Here is a 24,477-nt window from a genome sequence, read left to right as displayed (position 1 = left end):
GTGAAGCTATCTTCTTTACACTTTCACTTTTTGGACTTAACGGGTTTTTGCCCTCAAAGTCTTCAATTTCTAAATGGCTTTTACCCTTTGTTGTTACCAAATTAGTAGGAAACGTATGGAGAACTTCATAGGATTTTCCTCATGCTTTCCTTCGTGCAAAGTAAAATCTTATGAAATTGCTATCAGAAGGAAATTCTTTAAGAATTTCCTTATCTACTTCGTGATTTCCAATAAAGTCAGAAAACGAACATTTCTACTTCACCTTTCTCTGTAATATACCACTACTACGTATTATATTGCATAAAACCTTAAAAATTTCCTCATTACATGAAAAATATACTTTTGCAATTTTCAATTAATCAAAACAAGGAAAGAATATTATTTCATGTTTAGTACTTTTAATTTCGTGGAAATGCTACGTTGCTTTATTTCCGTAGTTAACTTGCCCTTTGTTGATTTTATTGGACTTTAAAATTTTCGTCGAGATGATCTTATTTTAGAGCAGTAGCTCTCAAAGTAGGACCTTTCCAGGGGGTACGAGACGACTAAAAATTGAAATATTGTTGTAATATGTAAAATGGAACTGCACAGTTGTTATGGAAGAAGTATTTTTTTTTTTCAGTTACTAAAAAGAAAGCAATTAGAAATTATATCTACATTTGTAAATTTATATGTTTTCCTATTTTACTAAGGGGCCGCGGTGGCTCAGTGGTAGAGCGTTCACCTCTGGTGCTTGGGGTCCCGGGTTCGACCCCAGCCCCCGCCAAGTGAACTTTGTGGTGGACAAACACCGTGTGCGTGGGTTTTCTCGGGGTTCTCCCGTTTCCTCCCACTTTCTTCATTCCACCATTTCATTCATTACTCATCATCACCGTCTCCTTTAGCCTAACCGGCATAACCGTGGGACGTAAAACTCAAAGATTTCATTTCATTTTTTCCTATTTTACTAAATTTCTGTCCTGAAGCCGGCCAACCGTTACATAGGACTACTTCAAGTGAGATAAATTCCTTCTTTGATGGGACACTTTTTCAAAAGCAGTTTTAAAACCTGAAAGTGAAATCGTCTTAATGTGGAATTGGACCTAAGATTGATGGTGACAAAACTTATTCCAGATTTCAATCCAATTATGGAAAAACACAAAGAATTTCATTCCTTACATTTTGTGATCTCACGAAAACATTGTTTATCAAGTGGATTCCCTTAAAAAAAAAAAAAAAAAAAAAGTTACGGTATTTTCAATAAATTTCGTTCACTAGGAAACAATCATGTATATTTAGAAATAAATTACTTATTGCATTATTTTTCTTGTCAGTGGTAATTCTAATTAGTATATATACTTGTATTTTTAATACCATGTGAAATTTCAAATAGCATTCCAAGGGGGGTCCGCAACATCACTTTTTAAATGAACATGAGGTCCACGTTCTCGAAAAGTTTGAGAACCACTGTTCTAGGGTTTAACAAATAAAATGGAACCACGCACTCTTCCAGAATTTACATGACCCACTTTTGTTCTAATACTGCTGTACTTATTTTTGTAGCGGCTACATTTGATTTGTGCCGAACGGCTGATGTGTATGCTTGTCATTGTAATTCTCCCGGGTTCAATTCCGGAAAAGGGTACTTGCCAGGGAAACAAATCCAAATACTATACTAAACGCAATGTTAACTTGAGAGCCGAATCACAAGCGCATTAGTACATGTTGGCGCGCGAACCTTTTCGAAGGGAAGCCTTTGTATGTGTGTGTGTGTGTGTTTTGGTTGGGTTCTCATTCGCCAGGGTTTCAACTGGCGCTGCTCTGGGTCTCAGCTGATATGCGCGGAGCGGTGATTTCTCGTTCTTTTCCTGCCGCTACGAAAAATGTTTCTTGGTTTATTTGTTTTTAATAATTCATGAAGACACCACGAGAATAGTAATAAATGTATTGGGAATTCGCACGTGATGCAATCCTCTCAATTAGAACTCGAGAGCATGAAAACTATTTTGATTATTCATTTCAATTGATTAAGGTAAGAAAGGATAAGAAATGAAGTTACTCTCATATATCTACCTCGAAAAGGTCAATCATAAACAGAAACACACAAGCAGCCACCCTCCCACATAATAAATTAAAAATACGATTTTTTTTCTCAAAGCACCGCAACTCTACGTTAGCAATGAGTAAACCAGCTGCAAACAGGCAACAATCATATCAACAATTTCTTTAACAGTTTTGTCTGCATATTTTTCTCTTAGTCGAGAGTACACATTGTTGACAATTTACTTTGCTTGACTTTAAAGAGGTTTCCCTTCCTCGTGTTTGCGATAATACTGAGAAGATAATTCGGATTCATTCATGATTTCAATTTCGCGCTTAACACTCTCCATGGTTTCAGTTTCACTACACCCACGTACCCACACTAACACACGCGCGAAGACGATATTTGGCAGAGCAGTGTTACTCTCTGCACAAAAATTGCAGAAGTTACATGTGAGTCCCGTTCTTTCTTTTGTTTCATTTATCACCAGGCATAGAAGTTTCTTACGGCGTAGCAACTCTATTTAATTTATATATCATATAAAAATATTAAGCCATTTCCTATCCATTGTGCACGATTTCTAATATTGATCAATTAACTAATTTTACTGGTCTTCTGTTTTTGATATAAGATTTTTCAAGTGTATAATCTTGCAACACTTGCAAGAGACTCGCATCTTAGCTACCGGCTTTTCACTCTTTTTTTTTCCTTCTCTCTCCGATTCTGAGTCGTGACGTCATTTTCATAACCCGTTACTAATAAATCTAGTACCTTTTATTTTAAATATTGTTTCTGTATTAACATTTTTATATACTTGAACTCAATTAGCTCTTTGAATTGATCTCCTAAGTAATGTTTTACGTGCGTAACGTGAAGAACTATGTAATATGCGCGGAGTCGCCCGAATTGAAGTTGCGTATCTCGGCTATCAGGATAAGGTTGCGGCGAGTATAGAGTATTCGCGCCGAGTCCGATCCGGCTTGACCTTGATCTACCGATTTCATCACCCAATAGAACGCGAGGGTGTGTTCCGGTCGTCAACCCCCACCCATCATATTTTGTCAGAGTCGTCTCTCACGCTACACGGAAAACATCTCCCGAGAGTACAGTGTTGTCGGATTGGCGCCAAGTTCCGTTTTGTTAATTGTTTTCTTGTTGCATTATATTCTCATTACTATTCGTGTTTTTGTTACCGTTTTAGAATAATTGTTACTGTGGTTATTGTTGTTCAGTGTTATCATTGGTGATTTTTAAATGTTTTTTTTTTTAAGTCTTTCACACTGTCTTCAAAATTTGGCAACATTGTTGGCAAATTTCAGCTGTTTGACGTTTCCCCAAGTGTGCGCTCGGGAAGCGGCTCCACGCATTGCACCGAAGTTTTCCGATGTATCAGATCTCAAGCAATGATTGGTTTAGAGCCTAAGCTTCACGACTCGGCGCGAGTACTATAGTTCAGATTCCACTTTAAGGAGTAGGTCTATTTTTTTTTTTAATCGATGCTTTGATAAAAAAAAAGACATTGAGCTCCAATAGACTAAAGATGTAAAATACAGTAGTTACAAATTTATATTCTTAGATTGAAATTACCGAACTGAAGGACGTGCCTTTTCTATTTCCTTAAGTGTCTGTACTGAGTATCATCCTTTGTTCAATTAGGATTTAGGGCTTTCGGCATTTTTGGCCATGTTAGCTCGTCATGTATGAAGGATGATGTCCTTTGGTTATCACACTATCCGAGGAAACGGAAGGAAGGAAGGAAACAGCTTCGGATCTATATGTTAAGTACCATCATTGGCATCAGCAGCACATAAACTTGGGTGGGGGGCACACTACTGAAGTGACTGGGGTGTATAGAATATCCAGGGAAGCGGCGTTTCGGGGGCCCTTGCCCGGAAATAAAAAATATGCCTTCGTACATGGCATTTTAAAGCACTTTTTTACCTTCTAAAACAAACAAAAACTTTAAAATGTTTGTGTTTTATTTTTACGTTTGATATATTTTTTAAATGTCATTAAAACACACACACTCTTTAGTTTGTTTATTCAAACAGGGTAAATTTAATATTGTTTTACAATTTTGGTTAAATTCAAATGATACCAAGATTAAAAAAAAAAAAATGGTGTGCAATGGATACTCAGAAACAATAAAGTTCTGAAAACAGGTTTTAGTTTAGGCCTAAACAACCAACAACTAATGTATATGAGACTCAACAATGTATAGTTAAAAATTACTTAATTTTTTTATAGGTAAACTAAACTCTCTTTGCTGCTCGTTATCTGGACAAAAACACCATCATGTTAGTATCTATTTGTTACTTGTTAGTATATGTTTGTTACTTTACAATTTACGATACTTTTACCTTCATAGGACCAAACAGGCCCGTAGCCAGCCCAAAAATGTAGGGGGGGCCCGGCTGAAGATAGGGGGGGCCGATCCAACCACATAATAGTTCATCACCATATTATAGATCTTTTACAAGCCTACTGTAAAACTTTTAGAGGGCCAGCAAAAATTTAGGGGGGCCCGGCCCCCCTAGACCCCCCTTGGATACGGGCCTGGGACCAAATACTACCTGCCTTTGTTCACAATTGAAAACAAACTTTGTGCTACTTTATATATATCTCTTTTGGGTCATAGTTGACCTTAGATACTTAAAATATGGGGGAGGACGCTACAAATATTAGAGAAGACACGTCCCCGGTGTCTCCGGTAGGATTGACGTCCGTGAGTACCATCCTGGCATTTGTCTAGTGTGAATGAAGAAAACCCAACAAAACCTCACTCTGGATGGCTGACCTAGAAAGACTTTTACACTTTTTCGACTGTGTCCCCACCGCGAATCGAACTCAGGACCTCTCGTACCAAAGACGACGTTCTTTGTTCGAAAAGATTAAACAATTGATTCTTATAATCACATTTAGTTGATACAGCATCTTCTTTCAATATGCTGAGTCCTTTACTGAGCTCTCACATTCCTAAAGTTGAGAATCAGTACTATAAATCCTACCTAGTGATAGCAAATAATACATTGTGAGAAAGTGTGGAAGATGTTGGTTTAGCTTAATGTCTCTGCATCGAACTAATAGAAAAAGATTGTGAAGTATTCGAAACGAACTAGATTTCAGGTAGTAGAACACAACATCAAGGAATTTAATGACACCATAGAGGAAGATTCACACAGACAGCTTACGTCACCACATGCAAATAGGGCTATTATTTGTGCTGGATGCGACGATAATTGAGAAAATAATTGTTTACGTAAGCGACTACCTGTTGACGCCAGGGGCGCAAAACAAAAAAAGAAAATCACCACAGTTTTAAACAAGCAGGTACTCATGGTCTTGATTTTGAATGTTAGGATTTCAGTTGTTTACTTGAAAGTTGATTATATGTATGAAAATAATGTTACTACATATTTCCGTTCATAGAGACTAACAGCGTTTGCACACGTTCCGGATGTGGTTCCGACAATGCCGGCGATGGAATCGGCGGCAATGTAATTAAATGGAAGCTTGCACATGGTTTCCGACCCGGCAAAAAATCCGGTAGAACTCCCGGCACCGGCAAATGCAGTCGGCTTAGCACAAGGGGGCGCGGTGGCTCAGTGGTAGAGCGCTCACCTCCACTGCTTGGGGTCCCTGGTTTGATCCCAGCTCGCACCGTGTGGACTTTGTGATGGACAAACACCGTGCTCGTGGGTTTTCTCGGGGTTCGCCCGTTTCCTCCTACTTCCTTCATTCCACCATTTCACCCATTTCTCATCATCACCGTCTCCTTTAGCCTAGCCGACGTAACCGTTGCACGTAAAACTTAAAGATTTCTTACACCACTAACAAAATGACAGTACATAGTATGGTTAATGAAATATACCATAAAATTATCATTATATCAACTAATTTCTGTTTAATTAAACTATTCTCCAAATATAAAGATTACGATGAGCATAGACCACATCGAGTTAAACACAATGACATGCTTGATGATAAATTCTCATGTGTAGTTTTCGAGAAAATAAAAAACGAAATTTTGTGGGGCTAAAATTTAAGTCGCTCATTAATGATATTTTTTATTTTACTGGGAAAATGTTTATTTATACATTCTATTTGTAGCAAAGTACACTGTTAGCTAGCAGATTATTATTACGCATATACAACTTGTAAATCTAAGATTTAAAAAAACAATAATTCATGATAGCCACAAAATAGTAACAAATTTTCATTTATTTTTGTGAAAATAAAAAGACTGGCAATCCGAGATTTGCTTAATGGAAGGGAAATCCCTTTTCTAATCTTCTAGCATTCTACAGAACTCACACAATTTTAAACACAATTAATATCTTTATATCTGGAATGCCTCAATGATGTCATAAAAAAAAAAAACGCTTGTCGTCATTTCACGAGTGGAAAACAAATATCATTAGAACTAATCAGGAAATGGTTCTACTTGTTGGGCTGTAGATAAAACTAGATGTCAATCATTACCTAGATGTTTCTTCTCATCAGTATTGAAAATGGACGACCTTCGCATCTAATGCCTATGTCACAAACAGTATCGTCGACAGAAATTCATGTGCGAGGGACTTTGAAGTGAAATGAAATCTTTGTTTTACGTCCCGCGGTTATGCCGGCTAGGCTAAAGGAGACGGTGATAATGAGAAATGAATGAAATGGTGGAATGAAGAAAGTGGGACAGCCCTGAGAAAACCTAAACACACGATCGAGGGACTTTGACATGATGCGAGTCTATACGAGAAAAGGGTCATCTTCCTGGGTTTCTGTGTATTGTGTTATGTAATTTATGATTTTCATTTCAAAGTATTACTAAATATGGGCCGTAGTGGCTCAGTGCTAAAATTACTCGTTTCTGATTCGAGGAGGCCCCCGTTCCAGTTATTACCAAGTGGGCTTTGTGGTGAACAAACGCTGTATTCGTGAGTTTTCCCGGTGTTTTTCGTTTCCTTCAACTTTCTTCATTCCGTCATTTCATTCGTTATCACCATCACCATTCCCTTAATCGTAATATAAATATAACTTTGAACTCAAAAACAAATGTTATACATATACAGGGGCGGCTCTGTACTGTAGTCACAAAGTTACGTGCCTTCCCAATTAACATATAAAATAATAATTGATAAAAATAATTATGGACATTTATTTTTATGTAGGAACGAGGAACGACCGAGAAAAGTTTAGTTTTTTTTTTTTTTTTTTTAATAAAGAGCCTGCAAGCCTGATTAATGTTCCTGAGATATTTGGCAATATAGCGTAAGCTACGATGCTTGATGTTACTCTCTCTTCACGTGTTCTAGCTTGCCTGCTTCTCGCCTTATCCTGCCTCGTAGACCATCCCTTTAAATGTCTGCCCTGTATTCACAATTTTAACGTGACTGAGCAAAAATATTTTCTACCAATCTTACTGTGGCAGATGTGATAAGACAGAAGGAGAATGGAAAGTTGAAGCATCTCAGCTCTATGTTGGTTTTGCTCGTTCTGCACGATGAAGGTGGAAGGACAAGAAAGACTCACTCGTATTGTTTAAGGGGCGAAATGACTCTGGTGTACATTTTCGAAGCATTCTCTGCGACGCTCATATACAAATGATTATGAAGGAAAAATAAAATACAATCTTAATTCGTTTTACAATTTCGGAATTTAATAACACCTTATGTATGTTAACTTTTTGGTGGGAGTGTAGGTATTTGGGGAAGAAAGGAATATTCGTTAACTGCATTTTAAGTTCATTTACCTCTGAAATGTTATTGTGAAAGCAAGCATGTGACACTACAGACAAATATATACGGTTGGACTTGTATTTCAAATTATCTATTCTATATATATAAAAGAGAACGTACAAATCCTTTGTCCGCTCATCACGCTAATACGGCTGAACCAATTTCTTTTATTTTTGGGGGGTTATTATGATTTGGACCCTAGATGGTTTTTATCATATCACTTTAATTTTCAATTACCAGTGTCTTGAGATAATTGACCATTCAGGTGTCCATTACGTACAAATTCTTTGTTAGTTCATCATAGGTATAAAAATAAACGTATTTATATGCAACCCGCATGACCGTGTCACTCGGCGGGTTAACATACATGACAGGCGTTATAATGGTTTTTATCATATCACTTGAAAGCGAAAAAGTAAAAATTATCTAAGTAACAAAGTTTATTGCGTTCGGGGGTGACCGCAGCGAAGCGGGGCGGGTTAACATAAATGACAGGCGATATAATGTTAACATTTACTGCAATCTTCTATGGTTTTTATCATATCACTTGAAAGCGAAAAAGTAAAAATTATCTAAGTAACAAAGTTTATTGCGTTCCGGGGTGACCGCAGCGAAGCGGGGTGAACGCTGCTAGTTAGCTATAAAATAACAATAGTTAATTGTGATAGCTCGGGTAAGATAGGATTTAAAGCGTAGAACACTCATGGGGGTTCAGTAAACTCGATCCTTTAGACTTGAGGAATTTCACACATAATTTTGAAGCTTCCTTGTAGCTATATAGTTTGCAAACACGTCTTCCGCATGGAATACCAGAGATCGATTCCCGCTAGAAGCACATGTGATCAAGATTTTACGTTAAACAGGTCTAGTCTTGTACTGATAATGAATGGTCGAATGAAAACTCATTTGCTTTAGGAACGATCGAAATCGAATGCATATTTGAATTTCAATGCATTAACAAAATATTATAATGTTCTTATTTTACAATTTAATAAATGTACAAAAAGAACTAAGTAGAATAAATGACAGCAAGCAACGTCTTCGGCGTTGCCCGTGTAAATTTCCCAGCCAGCTGACATACTTCTTGCCTAAGTTGCTTGTTCTTGCCTAAGTTTGGGCTTAAATATCATCAGGATTGTCATCTAATAGCTAAGCGATCCCAAAAGCACAGTAATTGATAATGGATCCCGATGGTTTCGATAGTAATCTCGGTCATCTTAGACTTTTTAATTTTTACCCCTTCTCAGCTCCATACTCAGAGTCGGCCCTTGGCACTTTGCCGCCCCGTACAATGGGATCATTTCCGTTCCTCTCCCCCGTTTGTCTAGAAAGAACAAATCTTGAAAGCCACAATTTTAAGTATGCTACTGCGCTACCCCATCATGAAAAACGAAGGAGAGGGAAAGCGCATTCGCACTCAGAAAGGCCTAAACACTATAAATACAATCTCGTTTTGTCTGTTTTCTTTTTCTGTAAGTAATAATCTATTATATTAGTGAAAGATGAAGCAAACACTTGCAGAGGAAACATGGTAATCCTTGTTATAGAATTCAATATCAAGCTGCAATTTAAGTGTAATTAACTAGCTCTTTTATCTTCATTTCTTGATTTCCCTTCTGCATCTGTTTAAAAAAATTACAAGAAAAATCTTGTTTGCACCTTCAATTAGGAACCTTTTTGTGACAAAGACAAGACTAGTTTTCATATCATAACTGTGATAACTAACTAAATGGAACAGGTGTTCGCTACTGTTCGAGGACTGAGTTCTTGTGTTGACAACAATCAAGCAATTCGTGCTGGAATTTATTTGACCATTTGCTTCAGTACTGTCCATGTGACAAACTAATGCGACCTAAACATGTTTATTAATGTAATATTCAAATAGAAAGTCATCTTAGTAAATTTAACTAACATCATCACGAAGTCTGTTTTCAACCAGAAATATTTATTTTAAATAATATAATTGTGACAGATTTTGCCGCCCCTGCAAATGCACGTGTTGCATATATGGTAGAGCCGGCCCTGCCCATACCAATGAGAACTGAATTTGGACTTTAGCGGTATCTGGAGTGTGACTATTCATCTCAGCGACCCGAAAAACTATGGATTTAACATTAATATCATTCGTTTTCGATAATTTTTGCATATCACTGACTTCCCACTACTATAATAGGTGTGTTAATTGGTGCTAAAAGTGAACTTAAACGACATAGAAAGTGTCATTATTCATCTCAGCAACACCAAAAATTGGGGATTAAATACTAATATTCGATCATTTTAAAATAGTTTTACAAGTTCCCTCTTCCTGCAGCCCTTGTCATTCTAGTGGGTTTGTCTACGCTGCGAGCTAAACTTGACCTTAAACGATATTGGGACTACCACGAATTAACTATCTCGAAAATGATTGATTCGACACTAATATAAGTCTTTTTTGGTTACTTTACATGTCATGCTCCCCCAGACGTACTGATGGAGGCTGATCTTCGACTTAAGCGGCATCTGGAGTCTCACGATTCATCTTAGCGACCCCAATAGTATGGATTTGACCTTAATATCGATCATTTTTGATTATTGCTATAAATCATCCCTTCCAGGGGCGCATCTACGATCCACTGGTTCCGGACCTCCCCCCCCAAAAAAAAACTTAAGTCGACATACATATGTACATCTTATCAATAAAATTAGAAAACGATTAATATAGCATAAAAATCTGGTCTTACACGTCATCTGTGTTCCTTCTCTTATAAAAATAATCTAGTTCTATCATTTTTTTCTGAAAATATAGATAGAAGTTGTTTTACAATTATTTATCGTATTTCCGTGTGCAGAATAATATCCGTTCAATGCCACATAGACGTAACGATTTGCAGTATTGTACCCCTCCCAACATAAACTTCTGGTCGCGCACCTGATCCCTCCTATTCCCTTCTGGAAGTTCTAGGGTGCCTTATCCACACTAGGAGCCGAAGTTGAACTTGAAGGGCATCGGAACTGTCACAAATCAACATAGGAACCCCCGAAAACTATAAATTTGATACTAATATAAGTTGTTTTCTATAATTTTTACATGTCACCATTTCACTCACTTACTCCCAGGGTGCTAATAGAAGCTGAACTTGTACCTAAACGACATCTTCGACTTGTACTTAAATGACTTGTATGTACTTAAATGACTTGTATGTACTTAAATGACTTTATCTAAGCGACCTCGAAAACTATGGATTCGACATTAATATTAGTCATTTTCTATCACTTTATGCGATCCCCTACCAACACGCCTTTGAGTGCTAGGAAATTTTACCTAATTTTGGAGGAATTTAGACGATATCGTAATTACCACCAATTAACTTGTTGACGCTGAAAATTATTGATTCGACACTAACATCGGTCATTTTGGCGAATTTTTACATGTCGTTATTTCACCCTATACCCAGTGCAGCTGCTAATGGGGGGCTGAAATTTTTCTTAAACTGTATTAGGAATATCATGAGTCATCTTAGCGATCCGAGAATAATGAATTCCACACAAATGTTGGTCGTTTTCGACCATTTGTATATGTGGACCTTCCTACTTCCCCTTAGGCGCACCAGAGGGGTCTTATATCCACAGTACTACTTTCCAGACTGTAAGTAATATGTTTACCAAGTTTGGTAAAAATTTCTCCAAACATTCCAGAGTTATGCTGGAAACACACATAATCATACTGAAACACATCTAAAATATATTATTATTTCTCTCTCTCTCTCTCTCTCTCTGTGTATGTGTGTGTGTGTGTGTGTGTGTTTTATTGTTTTACGATTCAACTTATACTAGAGCGATTGAACGTGCTGTACAGATTAGTATAGCTCTATTTATTATGTTGTACCTCACGCCAGTAACCAGGGCCGTGCCGTGGAAAATCAGCACCCGGGGCGAGAGTATACGACGGCGCCCCCATACATATATTCCAAGCAATTCTTCCTATCTTTTTTTCCTTTTTTCTCCCGAATTTTTCGCCCCCCTTACTACGGCGCCCGGGGCCATTGCCCCACTCGCCCCCCCCCCACGACACGGCCCTGCCAGTAACGTCATTTCAGATTTTACCAGGAAGAAACAACATTGTCAATCGACTAAGAGTTCCACATTTTTTTTTTTTTTTTTTTATTAGTGTACAATTTATTTTAAAGAAACTGTTCCCCTGTCCTTTCCAAATGACGCCCCTATTTCACGCTTTTACTACTGTACGTAAAATACTGTCCTTAATTTTGCAGAAAGTCTGTATTCTCTTAGCTCCGATTATCCGAGGTTAGTCCGATCCACATTAGCTCGGATAATCGTGGGTCTACTATATTTTAACGTGGTAAGTGTGGAAACAGTAGCAATAACAGTGTAATAATGAAAAATTGCTAAAATCATACGAGTTAAGATTACAGTGGTCGAAGTGAGACGGTATGTGGTGGTATGCCATACCTCCTCTGGTTTTTCAGTGATGAAGCCATACCGCCTTTGGTTTTTAGTAATCAAGACATACCGTCACTGGAGAGTAGATGCTAAATACCTTTAATAAATCCATTTTTATATGCAGTAATTGACGAATAGCTTTGCACGTAAAAAAGATTTTATTTCTTACGTAGAAATAATTTCTAAGCAGTGGCGGATCCAAGGGGCGATCGGGGCGGTTTCCCCCCTCAGAAGAGGAAACTTTTCTTAATCTTATATATAAATAAAACCCATCCCAGAGTTTAGAGCTCTTAAAAGTAGCTCTAAGTATTATAACCCACCGCCCCCCCCCAGAAGTCCGTTCTTGATCCGCCCCTGTTTCTAAGTTGACAACACCGTCATTTTTATTATCTTTTCCCCACCGTTTATTTTTAAGATTAGGTGTGTTCAAAGAAGTTCATCTAGTTTGTATTTTGATGTCCCATATTGAATTGTTTCTTTCTTATATATGTGTCTGTCTTCTTATGTATATAAATGTCGTGTTTTGAGCATGGACAAATTTAGAGGTTGTCTGCTGTGGAGCGGATCTTCCAGGGGTTTGGAATATTCCTGAGTCGAGTTGGGGATCCGGGAGTTTTCCCGCAGGAAATTGTTAATATAAAAATTCGGTTTTTGAACATTTTCGTGCATAATTGCCTCTAATACAACATAAGGGGTTCAAAGTCTCTCCATCCATGCCCCCCCCCCCCCCCGTAACTGCAGAGAAGCTCTCCAATGATTTTCAGACATTATGTAAATAGGTAGACAACATACCCTCACTGTCTTTCAACATTTAGATAGCCCGTATGTCGAGTCAAAATCGTTATAAACCATAAACCATACCATTTTTTTTTTTTCATTTCGAACACTGGTTAAGGAATAATTTAAATGCGTTAAGTATGATATGTACTGAACTAGCTGGCAATATTGTTATGTAAATAGCTCCATTGTATGTATACAAGGTATATGTCTTCTTTTCATTTAGTCAGATTTTCCCCCTTCCTAAATGAATCCAAAGTAAGGAACGTCTTTCTTGAATCAGAAGGGGAAGGGAGGAAAAGACACCTGTGACACAGTGATGAGGACTGTTTTGCAAACAATATTTATGCCTCACTTCCCACAACAGACAATTTGTGAGACTGTAAATTACCAGGAGACACGCAGCGAACGACGCAGGGACACACCTCACCTGTAATAGCAAATCTGTAGTGACGTCATAGATATGTGTTTCCTTCCCGTTATAGGCACAAAACGTCATCCATAAGCGAGCGTTTCCGTTGACGCATTAAAGTGTTGATAAGTACTGTACAGCAAGTGCAATATGTATCTATCAACCACAAGTGGGGGTGGGGGAGTTTGCTTAATAACTAAACATTGAGTCACTGAGTACACAAACCATTAACTCTGCTCCACTTGGCTTATTCACAGACTGCCGTTGATAAATCTTAATTTGCCTCAAAGGAGTGCTAACGAGAGACTTAGACAGACACGTTTCCTTCCTCATGTGAAGCTCAAACAGTGTTCATTCCAGCAATGGATGTCTCTTTGATGTTAATAGTGTTATTAGTGCTGATTGTAGTGATTCTTTCGGCTCTCAACAATGCCAAAAGGAGTGATAACTATTGGACAGAGTTTTGGAACTCAAAATTTACAAAATCCCAACGACGGAAGTTTGTTCTCTCGAGAACCTCCTCTCAAGCACTGTTGACAAAGTTGTCTCCTAAAGCGGACATGTTTTCCTGTTGGTCACACCCTGCAAGAGTTACGAAGACCAGACGAATTTATAGATTTGGGAGAAGATAATAGCACAGGTAAGCGCTTCTCCTGTAGGATGTTTTCTTCTATGATCCTTTCATAGACACCCCCACGTAGCTTCGCCGTCTGAGACGGGTTGAGCGATCTACGGTAGTGGTTTCCAACCTTTTTTGACTGACGGCATACTATAATTAACGCTCACTTTACTTTTTAATTAATAATATTATAAACTATAATAGTAAAAGATTATAAGTTTCCATGAAATAGTGACTGAGTGTAATGCTGAGTATTCTTAGTGCTGCTTGAAGCATTGACTCGTATAGCGGCCGCGGTGGCTCAGTGGTAGAGCGTTCACCTCTGGTGGATGGGGTACCGGGTCAAACCCTGCTCCCGCCAAGTGAACTTTGGACTAACACCGTGGGCGTGGGTTTTCTCGGGGTTCTCCCGTTTCCTCCCACTTCATTCCACCATTTCTTATAATCACCGTCTCCTTTAGCCTAACCGGCATAACCATGGACGTAAAACTCAAAAATTTCATTTAATTTTTTACTGGTATATTCTGACAGAATTGGTTTTAATTATTTATTTAATGCTTCTTGATTTTTAAACTCTAAAAATTCGCGACACATTATATAAAGCTGCGCGATACAACGTTGGGGAACTACTGGTCCAAGGTATTAGAATGGCGAATCCCAAGATCTATCTGTCGCGAATTCAAATCCCGTTCAGGGCATGTGTGTTACGTATTGTCCTTTCATAGCTTTCTGAGGCCCTGCGTATTGCATGCAATACAATTTTTAAATGCCTTTCTTTATTAAGAAAATTGTTGGAAAGGTTAGATTCCGTGGTATTGTGTTCAGTACAGTAAGCCTGCTATGTACTGAACACAATACCACGGAATCTGACCTTTCCAACAATTTTCTTAATAAAGAAAGGTATTTAAAAATTGTATTGCATGCAATATACAGGGTTTCAGGAGGATAGGGTTGCCAGACGTCCCGGTTTTCCGGGACACCGGGACAGTCCCGGTTTTCAATGAAAGAATTAACTGTCCCGAAAAAGGCTTTCGGGACATCTGTTTGTCCCGCTTTCGTTCTTCAGATTGAAAAAAAAAATCAACCCGCAAGAACTAGTATGTCTCACCTAAAACCGAAAGATAGTATTTCTGACTCAAATGATGACGCAACAAACAAAAAAATTCTCTCTTCAATCATAAATGAAAGAGTATGTCGCAATTGGCGCAATATTTACAGCCCGTGAAACACAAAAAATCGGAATTCGGAATAAAGGAGACAAGGCAGCTCTCCTTATGTTACCTTTTCAGTCACATTCTTTATACATCCTTTGTGCGTAGGGGTGGATCCAGGGGGCGCGATCGCCCGCCCCCCAGAAGAGGAAACTATCTTATTTTATAAATAAACAAACCCATCTAAAAAATTTTTGGAGCTCTTAAAAGTGGCTGTAAGTAGCAGTATTACTACCGACCGCCCTCCTCCCAGAAGCCCGTCCCTGTTTGTGGGATTTCATTTATGTTAACTGTATGTAGAATGAACTGGAAAATTGGGGGTGCGGTGGCTCAGTGGTAGAGCGTTCACCTCTGGTACTTGGGGTCTCTGGTGCGATCCCAGCTCTCGCCGTGTGGACTTTGTGGTGGACAAACACCGTGCCCGTGGGTTTTCTCGGGGTTCTCCCGTTTCCTCCCACTTTCTTCATCCCACCATTTCACTCATCTCTCATCATCACCGTGTCCTTTAGCCTAACCGGCATAACCGTGGGACGTAAAACTTAAAGATTTCATTTAATTTTCATTATGAACTGGAAAATTGTGAGTACTAACCTGGAAAAGACAGGTAATTAATTGATTCTGACCAAATAAGTAAGAAGCGTGATATATATATGAAATGAGGTTGCCAGATTTTGTGAGAGAAAAACTGGAACACCAATCTCAGCTGGTGTTCATATATATATATATATATGCTGAGATTGGTGTTCCAGTTTTTCTCTCACAAAATCTGGCAACCTCATTTCATTATTATATTTCATTCCTCATGGCCTCGTTTAGGTCAGGGCAGAAAATATGAATAAATAAATAAATAAATAATCTCCAACTGAATCGGATTCCGTTGAGCATTTAATATATAGTACGTATATCTATTGGAAGTACATTAACGGTCAAATGAAAACCTTGTTTTCACAACAGTTTACTTGCATCGAGCTTTATTTCAGGTTGTGCTTTGGAAGGGGAGAGGAGGACAACATTTTCCATCGATATTGATTCATGAGTTTTACATGTACTATTCACGAAAATGTGTATGTATATGTAAAACTTAGAGAAAAAGGGATAACTTAGGTCCTTTCCTCTCTAAATGAAGCCCCTGACTGTCACTCACCTATAAATGCTGTAGAATGTTTTCAACTGGTTTGGTTGCAAAAAAGTAGTGAAACAAAGTTATATGTATTTGTTTATCTCAGTTTCCGTTAAAATAAAATTTGTTTTGCCTTGAATGTAATGTTCCTTTCCAGCAACAAGGCTATACGGAACGTGAACCTACAGCTAAAACAATAACCACTCAGCCAATACTGACTTGCTGAGTAGGAGTCTAGGGGATGCGGCACAGGATCGACACGGCATACGACCGACAATTCAGCTCAGAAACCTGTTTCGGTCCTGTGCCGTTTCGGTCCTATGCCGTGTCGATCCTACGCCGTTTCGTTCCTATGCCGTTTCGATCTATGACAGTTCTCTCCTATATATCCTTAAGAAAATAATTGTTACTTAATATTGCGTAATTATAAAATAATGTATTTTTTATTATTTCGATCGTATGAAACTTCTCCTGTCGATCCTATGCCGTGTCGATCCTGTGCCGTTTCGGTTCTGTGCCGTGTCGATCCAATGCCGTTTCGGTTCTGTGCCGTGTCGATCCTATGCCGTGTCGATCCTACGCCGTGTCGATCCTATGCCGTGTCGGCCCTACACCGTGTCGGTCCTGTGCATGTAACCCGGAGTCTATACCTAGAGGGCTGCTGAAAGATAACTGATTTTTATCACCTCTGTTCTAATTTTTTTTTTAACTTTTACATTCCCTTCATACCTGTTTTCATGGTGCCTTAATGGCATGATGTGTACCTAATAACGAAGAGAATGGCATGAAAATTTGCAATCAGTACTTCAAGTTACTGCGCTGGTTTCAATATCATTACACATTTGTTGTCAGTAGTGTCTCCACAGTGACGTAACTAGTTTTACTACGCCCTGGATCGATCAATCATCGATTTACTCATACCCGCCCCTGCCCCACGCAATATATATATATATATATATATATATATATAGGGGCGGATCCAGGATATGATCAAGGGAGTGGCTAAACCATATTTTCCAGTTTTACCCAGTGTAAAGTAGGATTGAACCCATTTTATCCCGTGTATACGTGAGCGTCAAGGGGAGGCTATAACTTTCACTAGGCAGCTAGCTAGACAAACATTGTAGTGAAGATAGTCCTAATATCGCCATTAGTTCCTAATGAAGCGCTTGTTAAAAGGTTGTGAAAAAAATTCTCTCAAAAGAAAGATTCTGAGTGTGTTCTCCGCTCATTGCAAATAATGTATGCGTTTCCTTCCACTTCATAGTAATCTTGGATTCTCTCGTGTTGAACATGATTTTCCTCAATGCTTCCTACAGAAGGGCGGAGATAAATACGTATTATGAAGCACTGCAGTCTATATTTTTAGTTAGCGAACCAAATATCGATGTCTCAAGTTTATTTTTCAGACCTGTGTCCCCCTCAAAAATTCCTGGATCCGTTCCCGTTATCGGCTGTTGCCAATTAACTGCTAATAGTCATAGCGTACCTTTTGACATTTTTTCAAACGTTCTTTGCATAAGGAACAGTTTTCCGTATTCTTTGTTTTTCGCCCTTGTGCCCTTTTACTGTGCGCCCTGGAGCAACTGCTCCACTCGTTCCATTGTAGTTACGCCGTTGTGTCTCCAGGAATCTTGTTTCGGGATCATCGAAAACGAGAAACGGGGCTATGGAGGGAAAACTTTAGATTCGAAGGAGCATCTTCGATTTGTCTCTCCTTTTTTCAGTTGTTATGGATAATTTGTCAGAGGCGGCTCTTGAGGAAAAGTCAGACCGGTGAAAACTCAATTTTTGTAGCTTCAAAGTGAGGGAAGACAATGTACGTGTTCTAATTTTTGTATACAAGAATTATTATTTCCTTTCCTTGATTTGAAACGATGAAACTTTAGTTTTTACGAATATGACTTTCCTAAAGGGCCATCACTGCAGATGTGTCGTTAAGAAATATATTTGCGTGGATTTAATATGTATACAAGGGTGCAGAGTGGCGAGTTTTGGGGCGTAGGTTCCGGCCGTGAATATACTTATGGGGACAAGTTTTAATTGAAAATGGTGTAATAAAACTGGAGAATAGCAAATTTGGGGATGACAAAGATATATTTGGGGATCTGCGTTCGAGACTTGGGGAAATGGGCATACACTGTATGGAGCTCATTTGTCGCCGAACGAGCCCCTCTCTTGTTGGAAGTCAGGAGCGAATCACCCCAAGTTTCAGTGTAAATTTATATTTTTTAATTTCAAAGACTATACTTTCTTGTACTGTATTGTGCACCATTAACATATAACAGTCATTACTAGAGATTATCTAAATGCTGTTCTTTGTTCAGTAAATTAAAGTGTCTGCTGACCAGGGGCGGATCCAGGACCGACTTCTGGAGGGGACGGTGAGTTGTCATACTGCTACTTAGAACTACTTTTAACGGTTTCAAACTCTGGGAGGGTTTTATTTATATACTATATAAAATTTAAAAAAAAAAAATTCCTCTTCTGGGGGAGGCGATCGCTCCCCTGGATCCGCCACTGCTGCTGACTACACACTGTATATCAGAACCAATAGCAAACTTTTCATCCGTAATGATTTCACGAGGTGCACCGTGGGGAATTTCCCTTCCCCTAGGAATTCTGGTGCAAATCCCCGATCGTGCTCAACGAGGTTACTAATTTAACTTCCTATGGAGCAACTAGCGGGACCCGAGGGACATCGTTTGAAACCATCACTGCTTCTAATGATTCAATGGGTATTCAATGGACGTTCACAAAGCAGCCATATTTACTAGTTTAGGAAATTTTTATACCTGTCAATGGTGAGCATGGTTGCTCAGTGGTAGAGTGGTTACCTTCGGTGCATGGGGTCCATAGTTCGATCCTCGAACAAGTAAGTTTATGGTAGACAACATCATGTCCGTAGTTTTGGGGGGGATATTCCCATTTCCCCCACATTCTCATTCCACCAATGATTCCATCACCTTCCACTTGCGTTAATAATCCGTCTCACTGAGTCTAAAGGAGATAGTCATGGGACGTTACACTGAAAGATTTCATTTCATTTTAGCTGTCCATTGCATGCTCATAGAATGTATTGAGATGACGTATTTGAGCTGGTCAATGTGTAAAATGTGGATCAAGGTGTGTGAAAAGTTAAATATCTATTTTCTGTTCGTTTAAAATTTATAACATTCCCTAGCTTCTATGCAACCTGAACTACAGCAAAGTATTGCTGGTTGTCTATGATACAAGGATATATAGCTTTTCTTATGCAATTATCTCGACTGAGTTCGTAACTGGAGTTTGTTATCCACGGGTAAAGGTGACTTTAACGGTGGCTGCTCATATCCCGTTTAAATATATAACATTCCTCAGCTTCTATGCAACCTAAACAGTAACAGAGAATTGTTGGTTGCCTATAATAAAAGGATATGTAGTTTTTCTTACTACAATTATCTCGACCGAGTTCATTAATGCAGTCAATTCGTTAATACCTGCACGGGTAACGGTAACTTTAACGATGGATATCCATATCCCATTCATATATTTCACGCGATCCTTTCTACTATGTTTACAATCGTTTATTATTATTTGCTTTAAATTAAATTTGATTTATATTAAAATTATGTAACACAGAATTAAGGAGTTTCGTAATGTAGTGGTTAGAGCGTTGGGCACAAGACCCAATGGTCCTTAGTTCGATTCCTGGCCAGTGCACTCCGATTTTCGGCATCCACCGAGCACTGTGAGGCAAATTGTACAGTAGCGTGAATAAAAGATGACAGTCACTAGGTTTAGGAAGCTCCTGGTACCCCTATTTATAGACAACGCAATTTGATGACCATATTTCGTTGCTAGGATGGACATAGATACCCCAATCGCTAATAGATGCCATTAGAGCAGGTTCAGGCTCGCAAAGACACACCATTGGTTATTATTATTATTATTATTATTATTATTATTATTATTATTATTATTATTATTATTATTATTATTATTATTATTATTACATCCCAGTTTTCTTTTGATTATTCTTGGAGTTGAAAAAGAAATCCTATGTGACCATTCAGTTTCGTTTCAGGATTGAAAAATGGTACCCATGTTTCATTCCATTATTGTGACAATTGACGAAAAGCAAATACCGTCCATGGCGTCTTCAAGTGTTAACATTGATTGACATACCTCAACCTCAACAGCAGTACCGTACCGGGGGGGAGTGGGCAACAGCCCTAGGCACCGAATAAGAGGGCACAAAATTCGGAAGGTAAAAGAAGATATACAGGGTGTCCCAAAAGTAGGTATACACCCCTGCATTGACCCCTAAGTAAAAACACATTAAGAACAAATAATAAAGGAACTAAGTCCACCTGCTGGATAACAATAATAAATTATATAAAAAAAGCAATGAACTGATCAGTACGGTACTGTATACCTACTTTTGGGCCACCCTATATATAAAATGGAAGGAAAAAGTAATAAAAATTGCTAAAAAATCAAGGAAAACCAGGATTTATGTTTGAATTTTTTTTACGGTTCGCGCCAAGCATGGTGGCGCATATCGGCTGGTCTGTCGACCTCACTCTTATGTACCGGGGGGAAGGCGTCATATACTCTCACTCCGGGCGGTGATTTTCCACAGCACGCCACTGCTCAACAGATCCCTTGCAAATGCTGTCTAAAGAAAAGAAATGAAATGGAATCTTTGAGTTTTACGTCCCACGATTATGCCGGTTAGTCTAAAGGAGACGGTGGTTATGAGAGATGAGTGAAATGATGGAATGAAGAAAGTGGGAGGAAACGGGAGAACCCCGAGAAAACCCACGAGCACGGTGTTTGTCCACCACAAGGTCCACACGGCGCGAGCTGGGATCGAACCAGGGACCCCAAGCACCGAAGGTGAACACTCTACCACTGAGCCACTGCTCACCCCCCCACTAAGTCTAAAGAAGATATCATGCACATCTAATCGGTGATTCTCCTAACAACTTCTACTCCCGCAATCTTGTCTTTCCTGCTTGCCAATGATCGGAGCAGTTTGGGTTCTTATCGCACACCGTTAGTCCTTTAAACTTCTGCATCCACGATCGCACATTTTTCACATAGTATATTTATTTATTTATTGCCAACAACAATAAAAACAATACAATAACAAACTGCTACTTTGCTTCGAGGTATCTCCAATTTGATTGGTTGGTTTGTAGTTGAGCGTCCTGTTCAGCACCAAGGCTAGATGAGACCTAGAGCTTAATACGGAATCGGAACCACAAGAGTTCCCACCGGGAATAGAACCGGATCTTCTTCGTTGTCCAAAGCGCTTATGCTAACCATATATCGAGTTGGAAGTTATCCAAATAACTTATTTGTATAAACAATAACAACATAAATGCAAGGTTATTGAAGAATATGAACTATGTAAACTATAATCATTCTAAATTGTTCGTAATATAGCGTTTAACTTTCAAAATATCAATACAATACTTACGTACACTCATGTCCAAAATTATTGTCGCATGTTTATAAAGATGTTGTTCTAGGAATATAATTTGATAACGAATTCGCCCGATATTTCGTATAATGTTAGTATGTATATAATTAGCAAGACACGTGTGTGTGAGAAATTTCATGTCAAAAAAGCAGTAAATAAGAACAATAAAACGAAAATAAAATTTGCTTGTCCATTTAGCCACATTTTATTTTACTCAATATAATTCTCGTATTTATAAATTTTTCCCTATGAAATTTACCGCAAATATACATTTCCCGATTATACACATAGTATCCGTATTAAAAGTACCCTGCAAAATTATATTCTTACAAGAAGACAGTTATAGATATGCGACAATAATTTTGGACATGAGTGTACAAAAAATAATGATAAAACTATATATATTAAATTTAACGCAGAAGACTATAAAGTAAACTAAGTGGGTGTATGCATAAAAGGCACACAAAATATATATAAGCACGCCTTCCTTTTTTTTTATTATTATTACACATTTTCATAATATTTGATAAATTTTTCCCACTAGTATGAAACTACGAAATATATTAGAAAGTTTGAGTTTCTAGTGGTTAGAAAGTAATTGAATTAAATGCAACTTCACACAATTTTGTCATAGGCCTATATATTGATTGTGTTAGCTTCAGTAAAATTACGACAATGCCATTAAATTTTTAAGCAAAATTTTAAAATTCTCTAAAAAGAAAAAGAAAGAATACAAAAGAGCGCTATACGTTGGAGGCTAGGATTTCAATTATGCACAGACCAGTTTATGCCTCAGCTGGCGTTTTCAAGGGTAACCGTGGATTTTGGTTTTCCTGAATGACCTGTATGTACAGCTCACAGATGACGAGAAGAACCCTAGCAGAAATAGTGTGACGTAGGTATGGGCTTGCCCACTTTTCGCACGGGGGTTTCAAATGACACCACGGAATAGCACACTGATAACTACCCGGAGTAGCAGACGACATCTAAGTATAGACCACACCTCAAAAACCGAAAATGGACTTGACCGTGTCGTTGACCTTTCCCCGCTACCCCTGTTTTAGGGTTCTTCTCGTCATCTGTGAGCTGTGTGTGGAACTTCTCTTGAAGCCTATAACCCATATCTTCATAGCGCTATAGTAAGGCCTTCCATGAGGCATTATTTACTCATAAATGACACGTTGAGCGCACAAGGGAATCAAGTCCACTTTTTTGGTCATTTTGGGCATATATCTGAGCTGCCTTCATTTCGTAAATGTTATTGTAAATAACTGTTATAATGTAAACAAGTGTTAACTTTTCCATAGATAAACGTACCGCACAAACATTAGATCTCGTTTTCTCAGTCTCTGTAATTGACTTCATTCTTTTGTGCTCTGAATGCCCGCCGCCAAATACCATTTCAGCCTCCCATTTGCTTGAATTGAGTTCATTTAATTTGATTTGAGCGTCTCTTTCAGCAGCGAGTGTACATGAGACGAGGTAATAAAGTTAACGCGAGATTCGAACCACATGATCTCCCGTCGAGAAACATCTGCTTTGGTGAACTGCACTAGTAAAGCCGCAGTGGCTCAGTGGTAGAGCGTTCACTTCTGGTGCATGGGGTTCCTAGTTCGATCCTAGCTCGCGCCAAGTGAGCTTTGTGGTGGACAAACACCTTGTGCGTGAGTTTTCTCGGGATTCTCTCGTTTCCTTCCACATTCTTCATTCCACCATTTCATTCATTACTCATCATCACCGTCTCCTTTAGCCTAGTTGGCATAATCGTGGAACATAGAGATTTCATTTCATTTTTGCACTAGATAAAAATGTTTGAATTTATTATTACGAAGGATTTTTGTTCAGTTCTTTTGTTTTTCGCGTTAAGCGAGAAACTTTTTATATCTTCCTCTTATACATAAACTAGGAGGATTTTGGCAGAAAGGATCTTTAATGAGCACAACATGACTTATCTAGCACTTTATTGTATTACATTTAGGGATGCGCACGAGACAAGATTTGTAGCTGTCTCGTCTCAAAAATGTGCTGTAAAAGTGACGTCTCGACTCGAAAAATGTATATTTTACTATTGGAAGAGCCGTGCCTCGACTCGAATTTTGTCAGGAAAATCCTGTCTCGACTCGTCTCGTGCGCATCTCTAATTACATTGATAATTATAACTGGTTCATAATTATTTCTGCAAATAACAGCAATAATATTGTTATTAATTATTGTTCTTCCTGTTTTCTTTCTTGCAGTGACATCTTCTCCAAGCGCAAGTGAAGTTGAGTTGAATGAAGCGGATCCATGACTTTCCACAGCAATGCAGTTTTTATACATACAAAAGAACATTGCGTGCCTGAAAACACATTTTTAAAATATTATATTGTTAATATTCAGAGAATATATTTTATCCATATGGACGTTTACTTTCCTGATAATGAATAAATCATAATAATTGTTACAATTGTTATTTTCTTTGTAAGGAACAAGAAATATTTGCTTAATAACCATTTAAAGATAAGGTAGGTGTGCGCAATTTCGCCACGCAAAGCTCTAAAAAATTGCTGTAAAATCCTATTTCCAGTACCTGTAACAAAAACTGTTTGTTCTATAGACCAACAACTAATACCTTTTCAACATACAAGTTAGAACTTCGCATGTGGTGAAATTGCCAGATAAGGTGTAGTCAATTTT

At 38.3% G+C, this 24,477-nt stretch overlaps 1 protein-coding gene across 4 annotated transcripts in view; it reads left to right on the top strand.

The window, feature by feature from the left end:
- LOC145694382 (uncharacterized) overlaps window positions 1-24,247 on the top strand; it is a 104,217-nt gene extending 79,970 nt beyond the window's left edge. For 3 of the 4 annotated variants that reach the window (XM_081770554.1, XM_081770552.1, XM_081770553.1), the window contains exon 2: window positions 24,039-24,247. In XM_081770554.1, coding sequence (XP_081626680.1) covers window positions 24,039-24,063 — 25 coding nt within the window. In that variant the 3' untranslated portion in view covers window positions 24,064-24,247. Of the gene's footprint in view, window positions 1-13,260; window positions 14,022-24,038 lie in introns of those variants that run through there. The other variant, XR_014132998.1, reaches the window with a different exon arrangement.
- The last annotated feature ends 230 nt before the right edge of the window (window positions 24,248-24,477 follow it).

This window comes from Thermobia domestica, chromosome 9 (assembly GCF_964235325.1).
Source record: "Thermobia domestica chromosome 9, izTheDome1.hap1.1, whole genome shotgun sequence".
Taxonomy (NCBI): domain Eukaryota; kingdom Metazoa; phylum Arthropoda; class Insecta; order Zygentoma; family Lepismatidae; genus Thermobia; species Thermobia domestica.
Note: the sequence above shows the minus strand (reverse complement) of the source record. Positions and strands in the feature narration are given on the sequence as shown.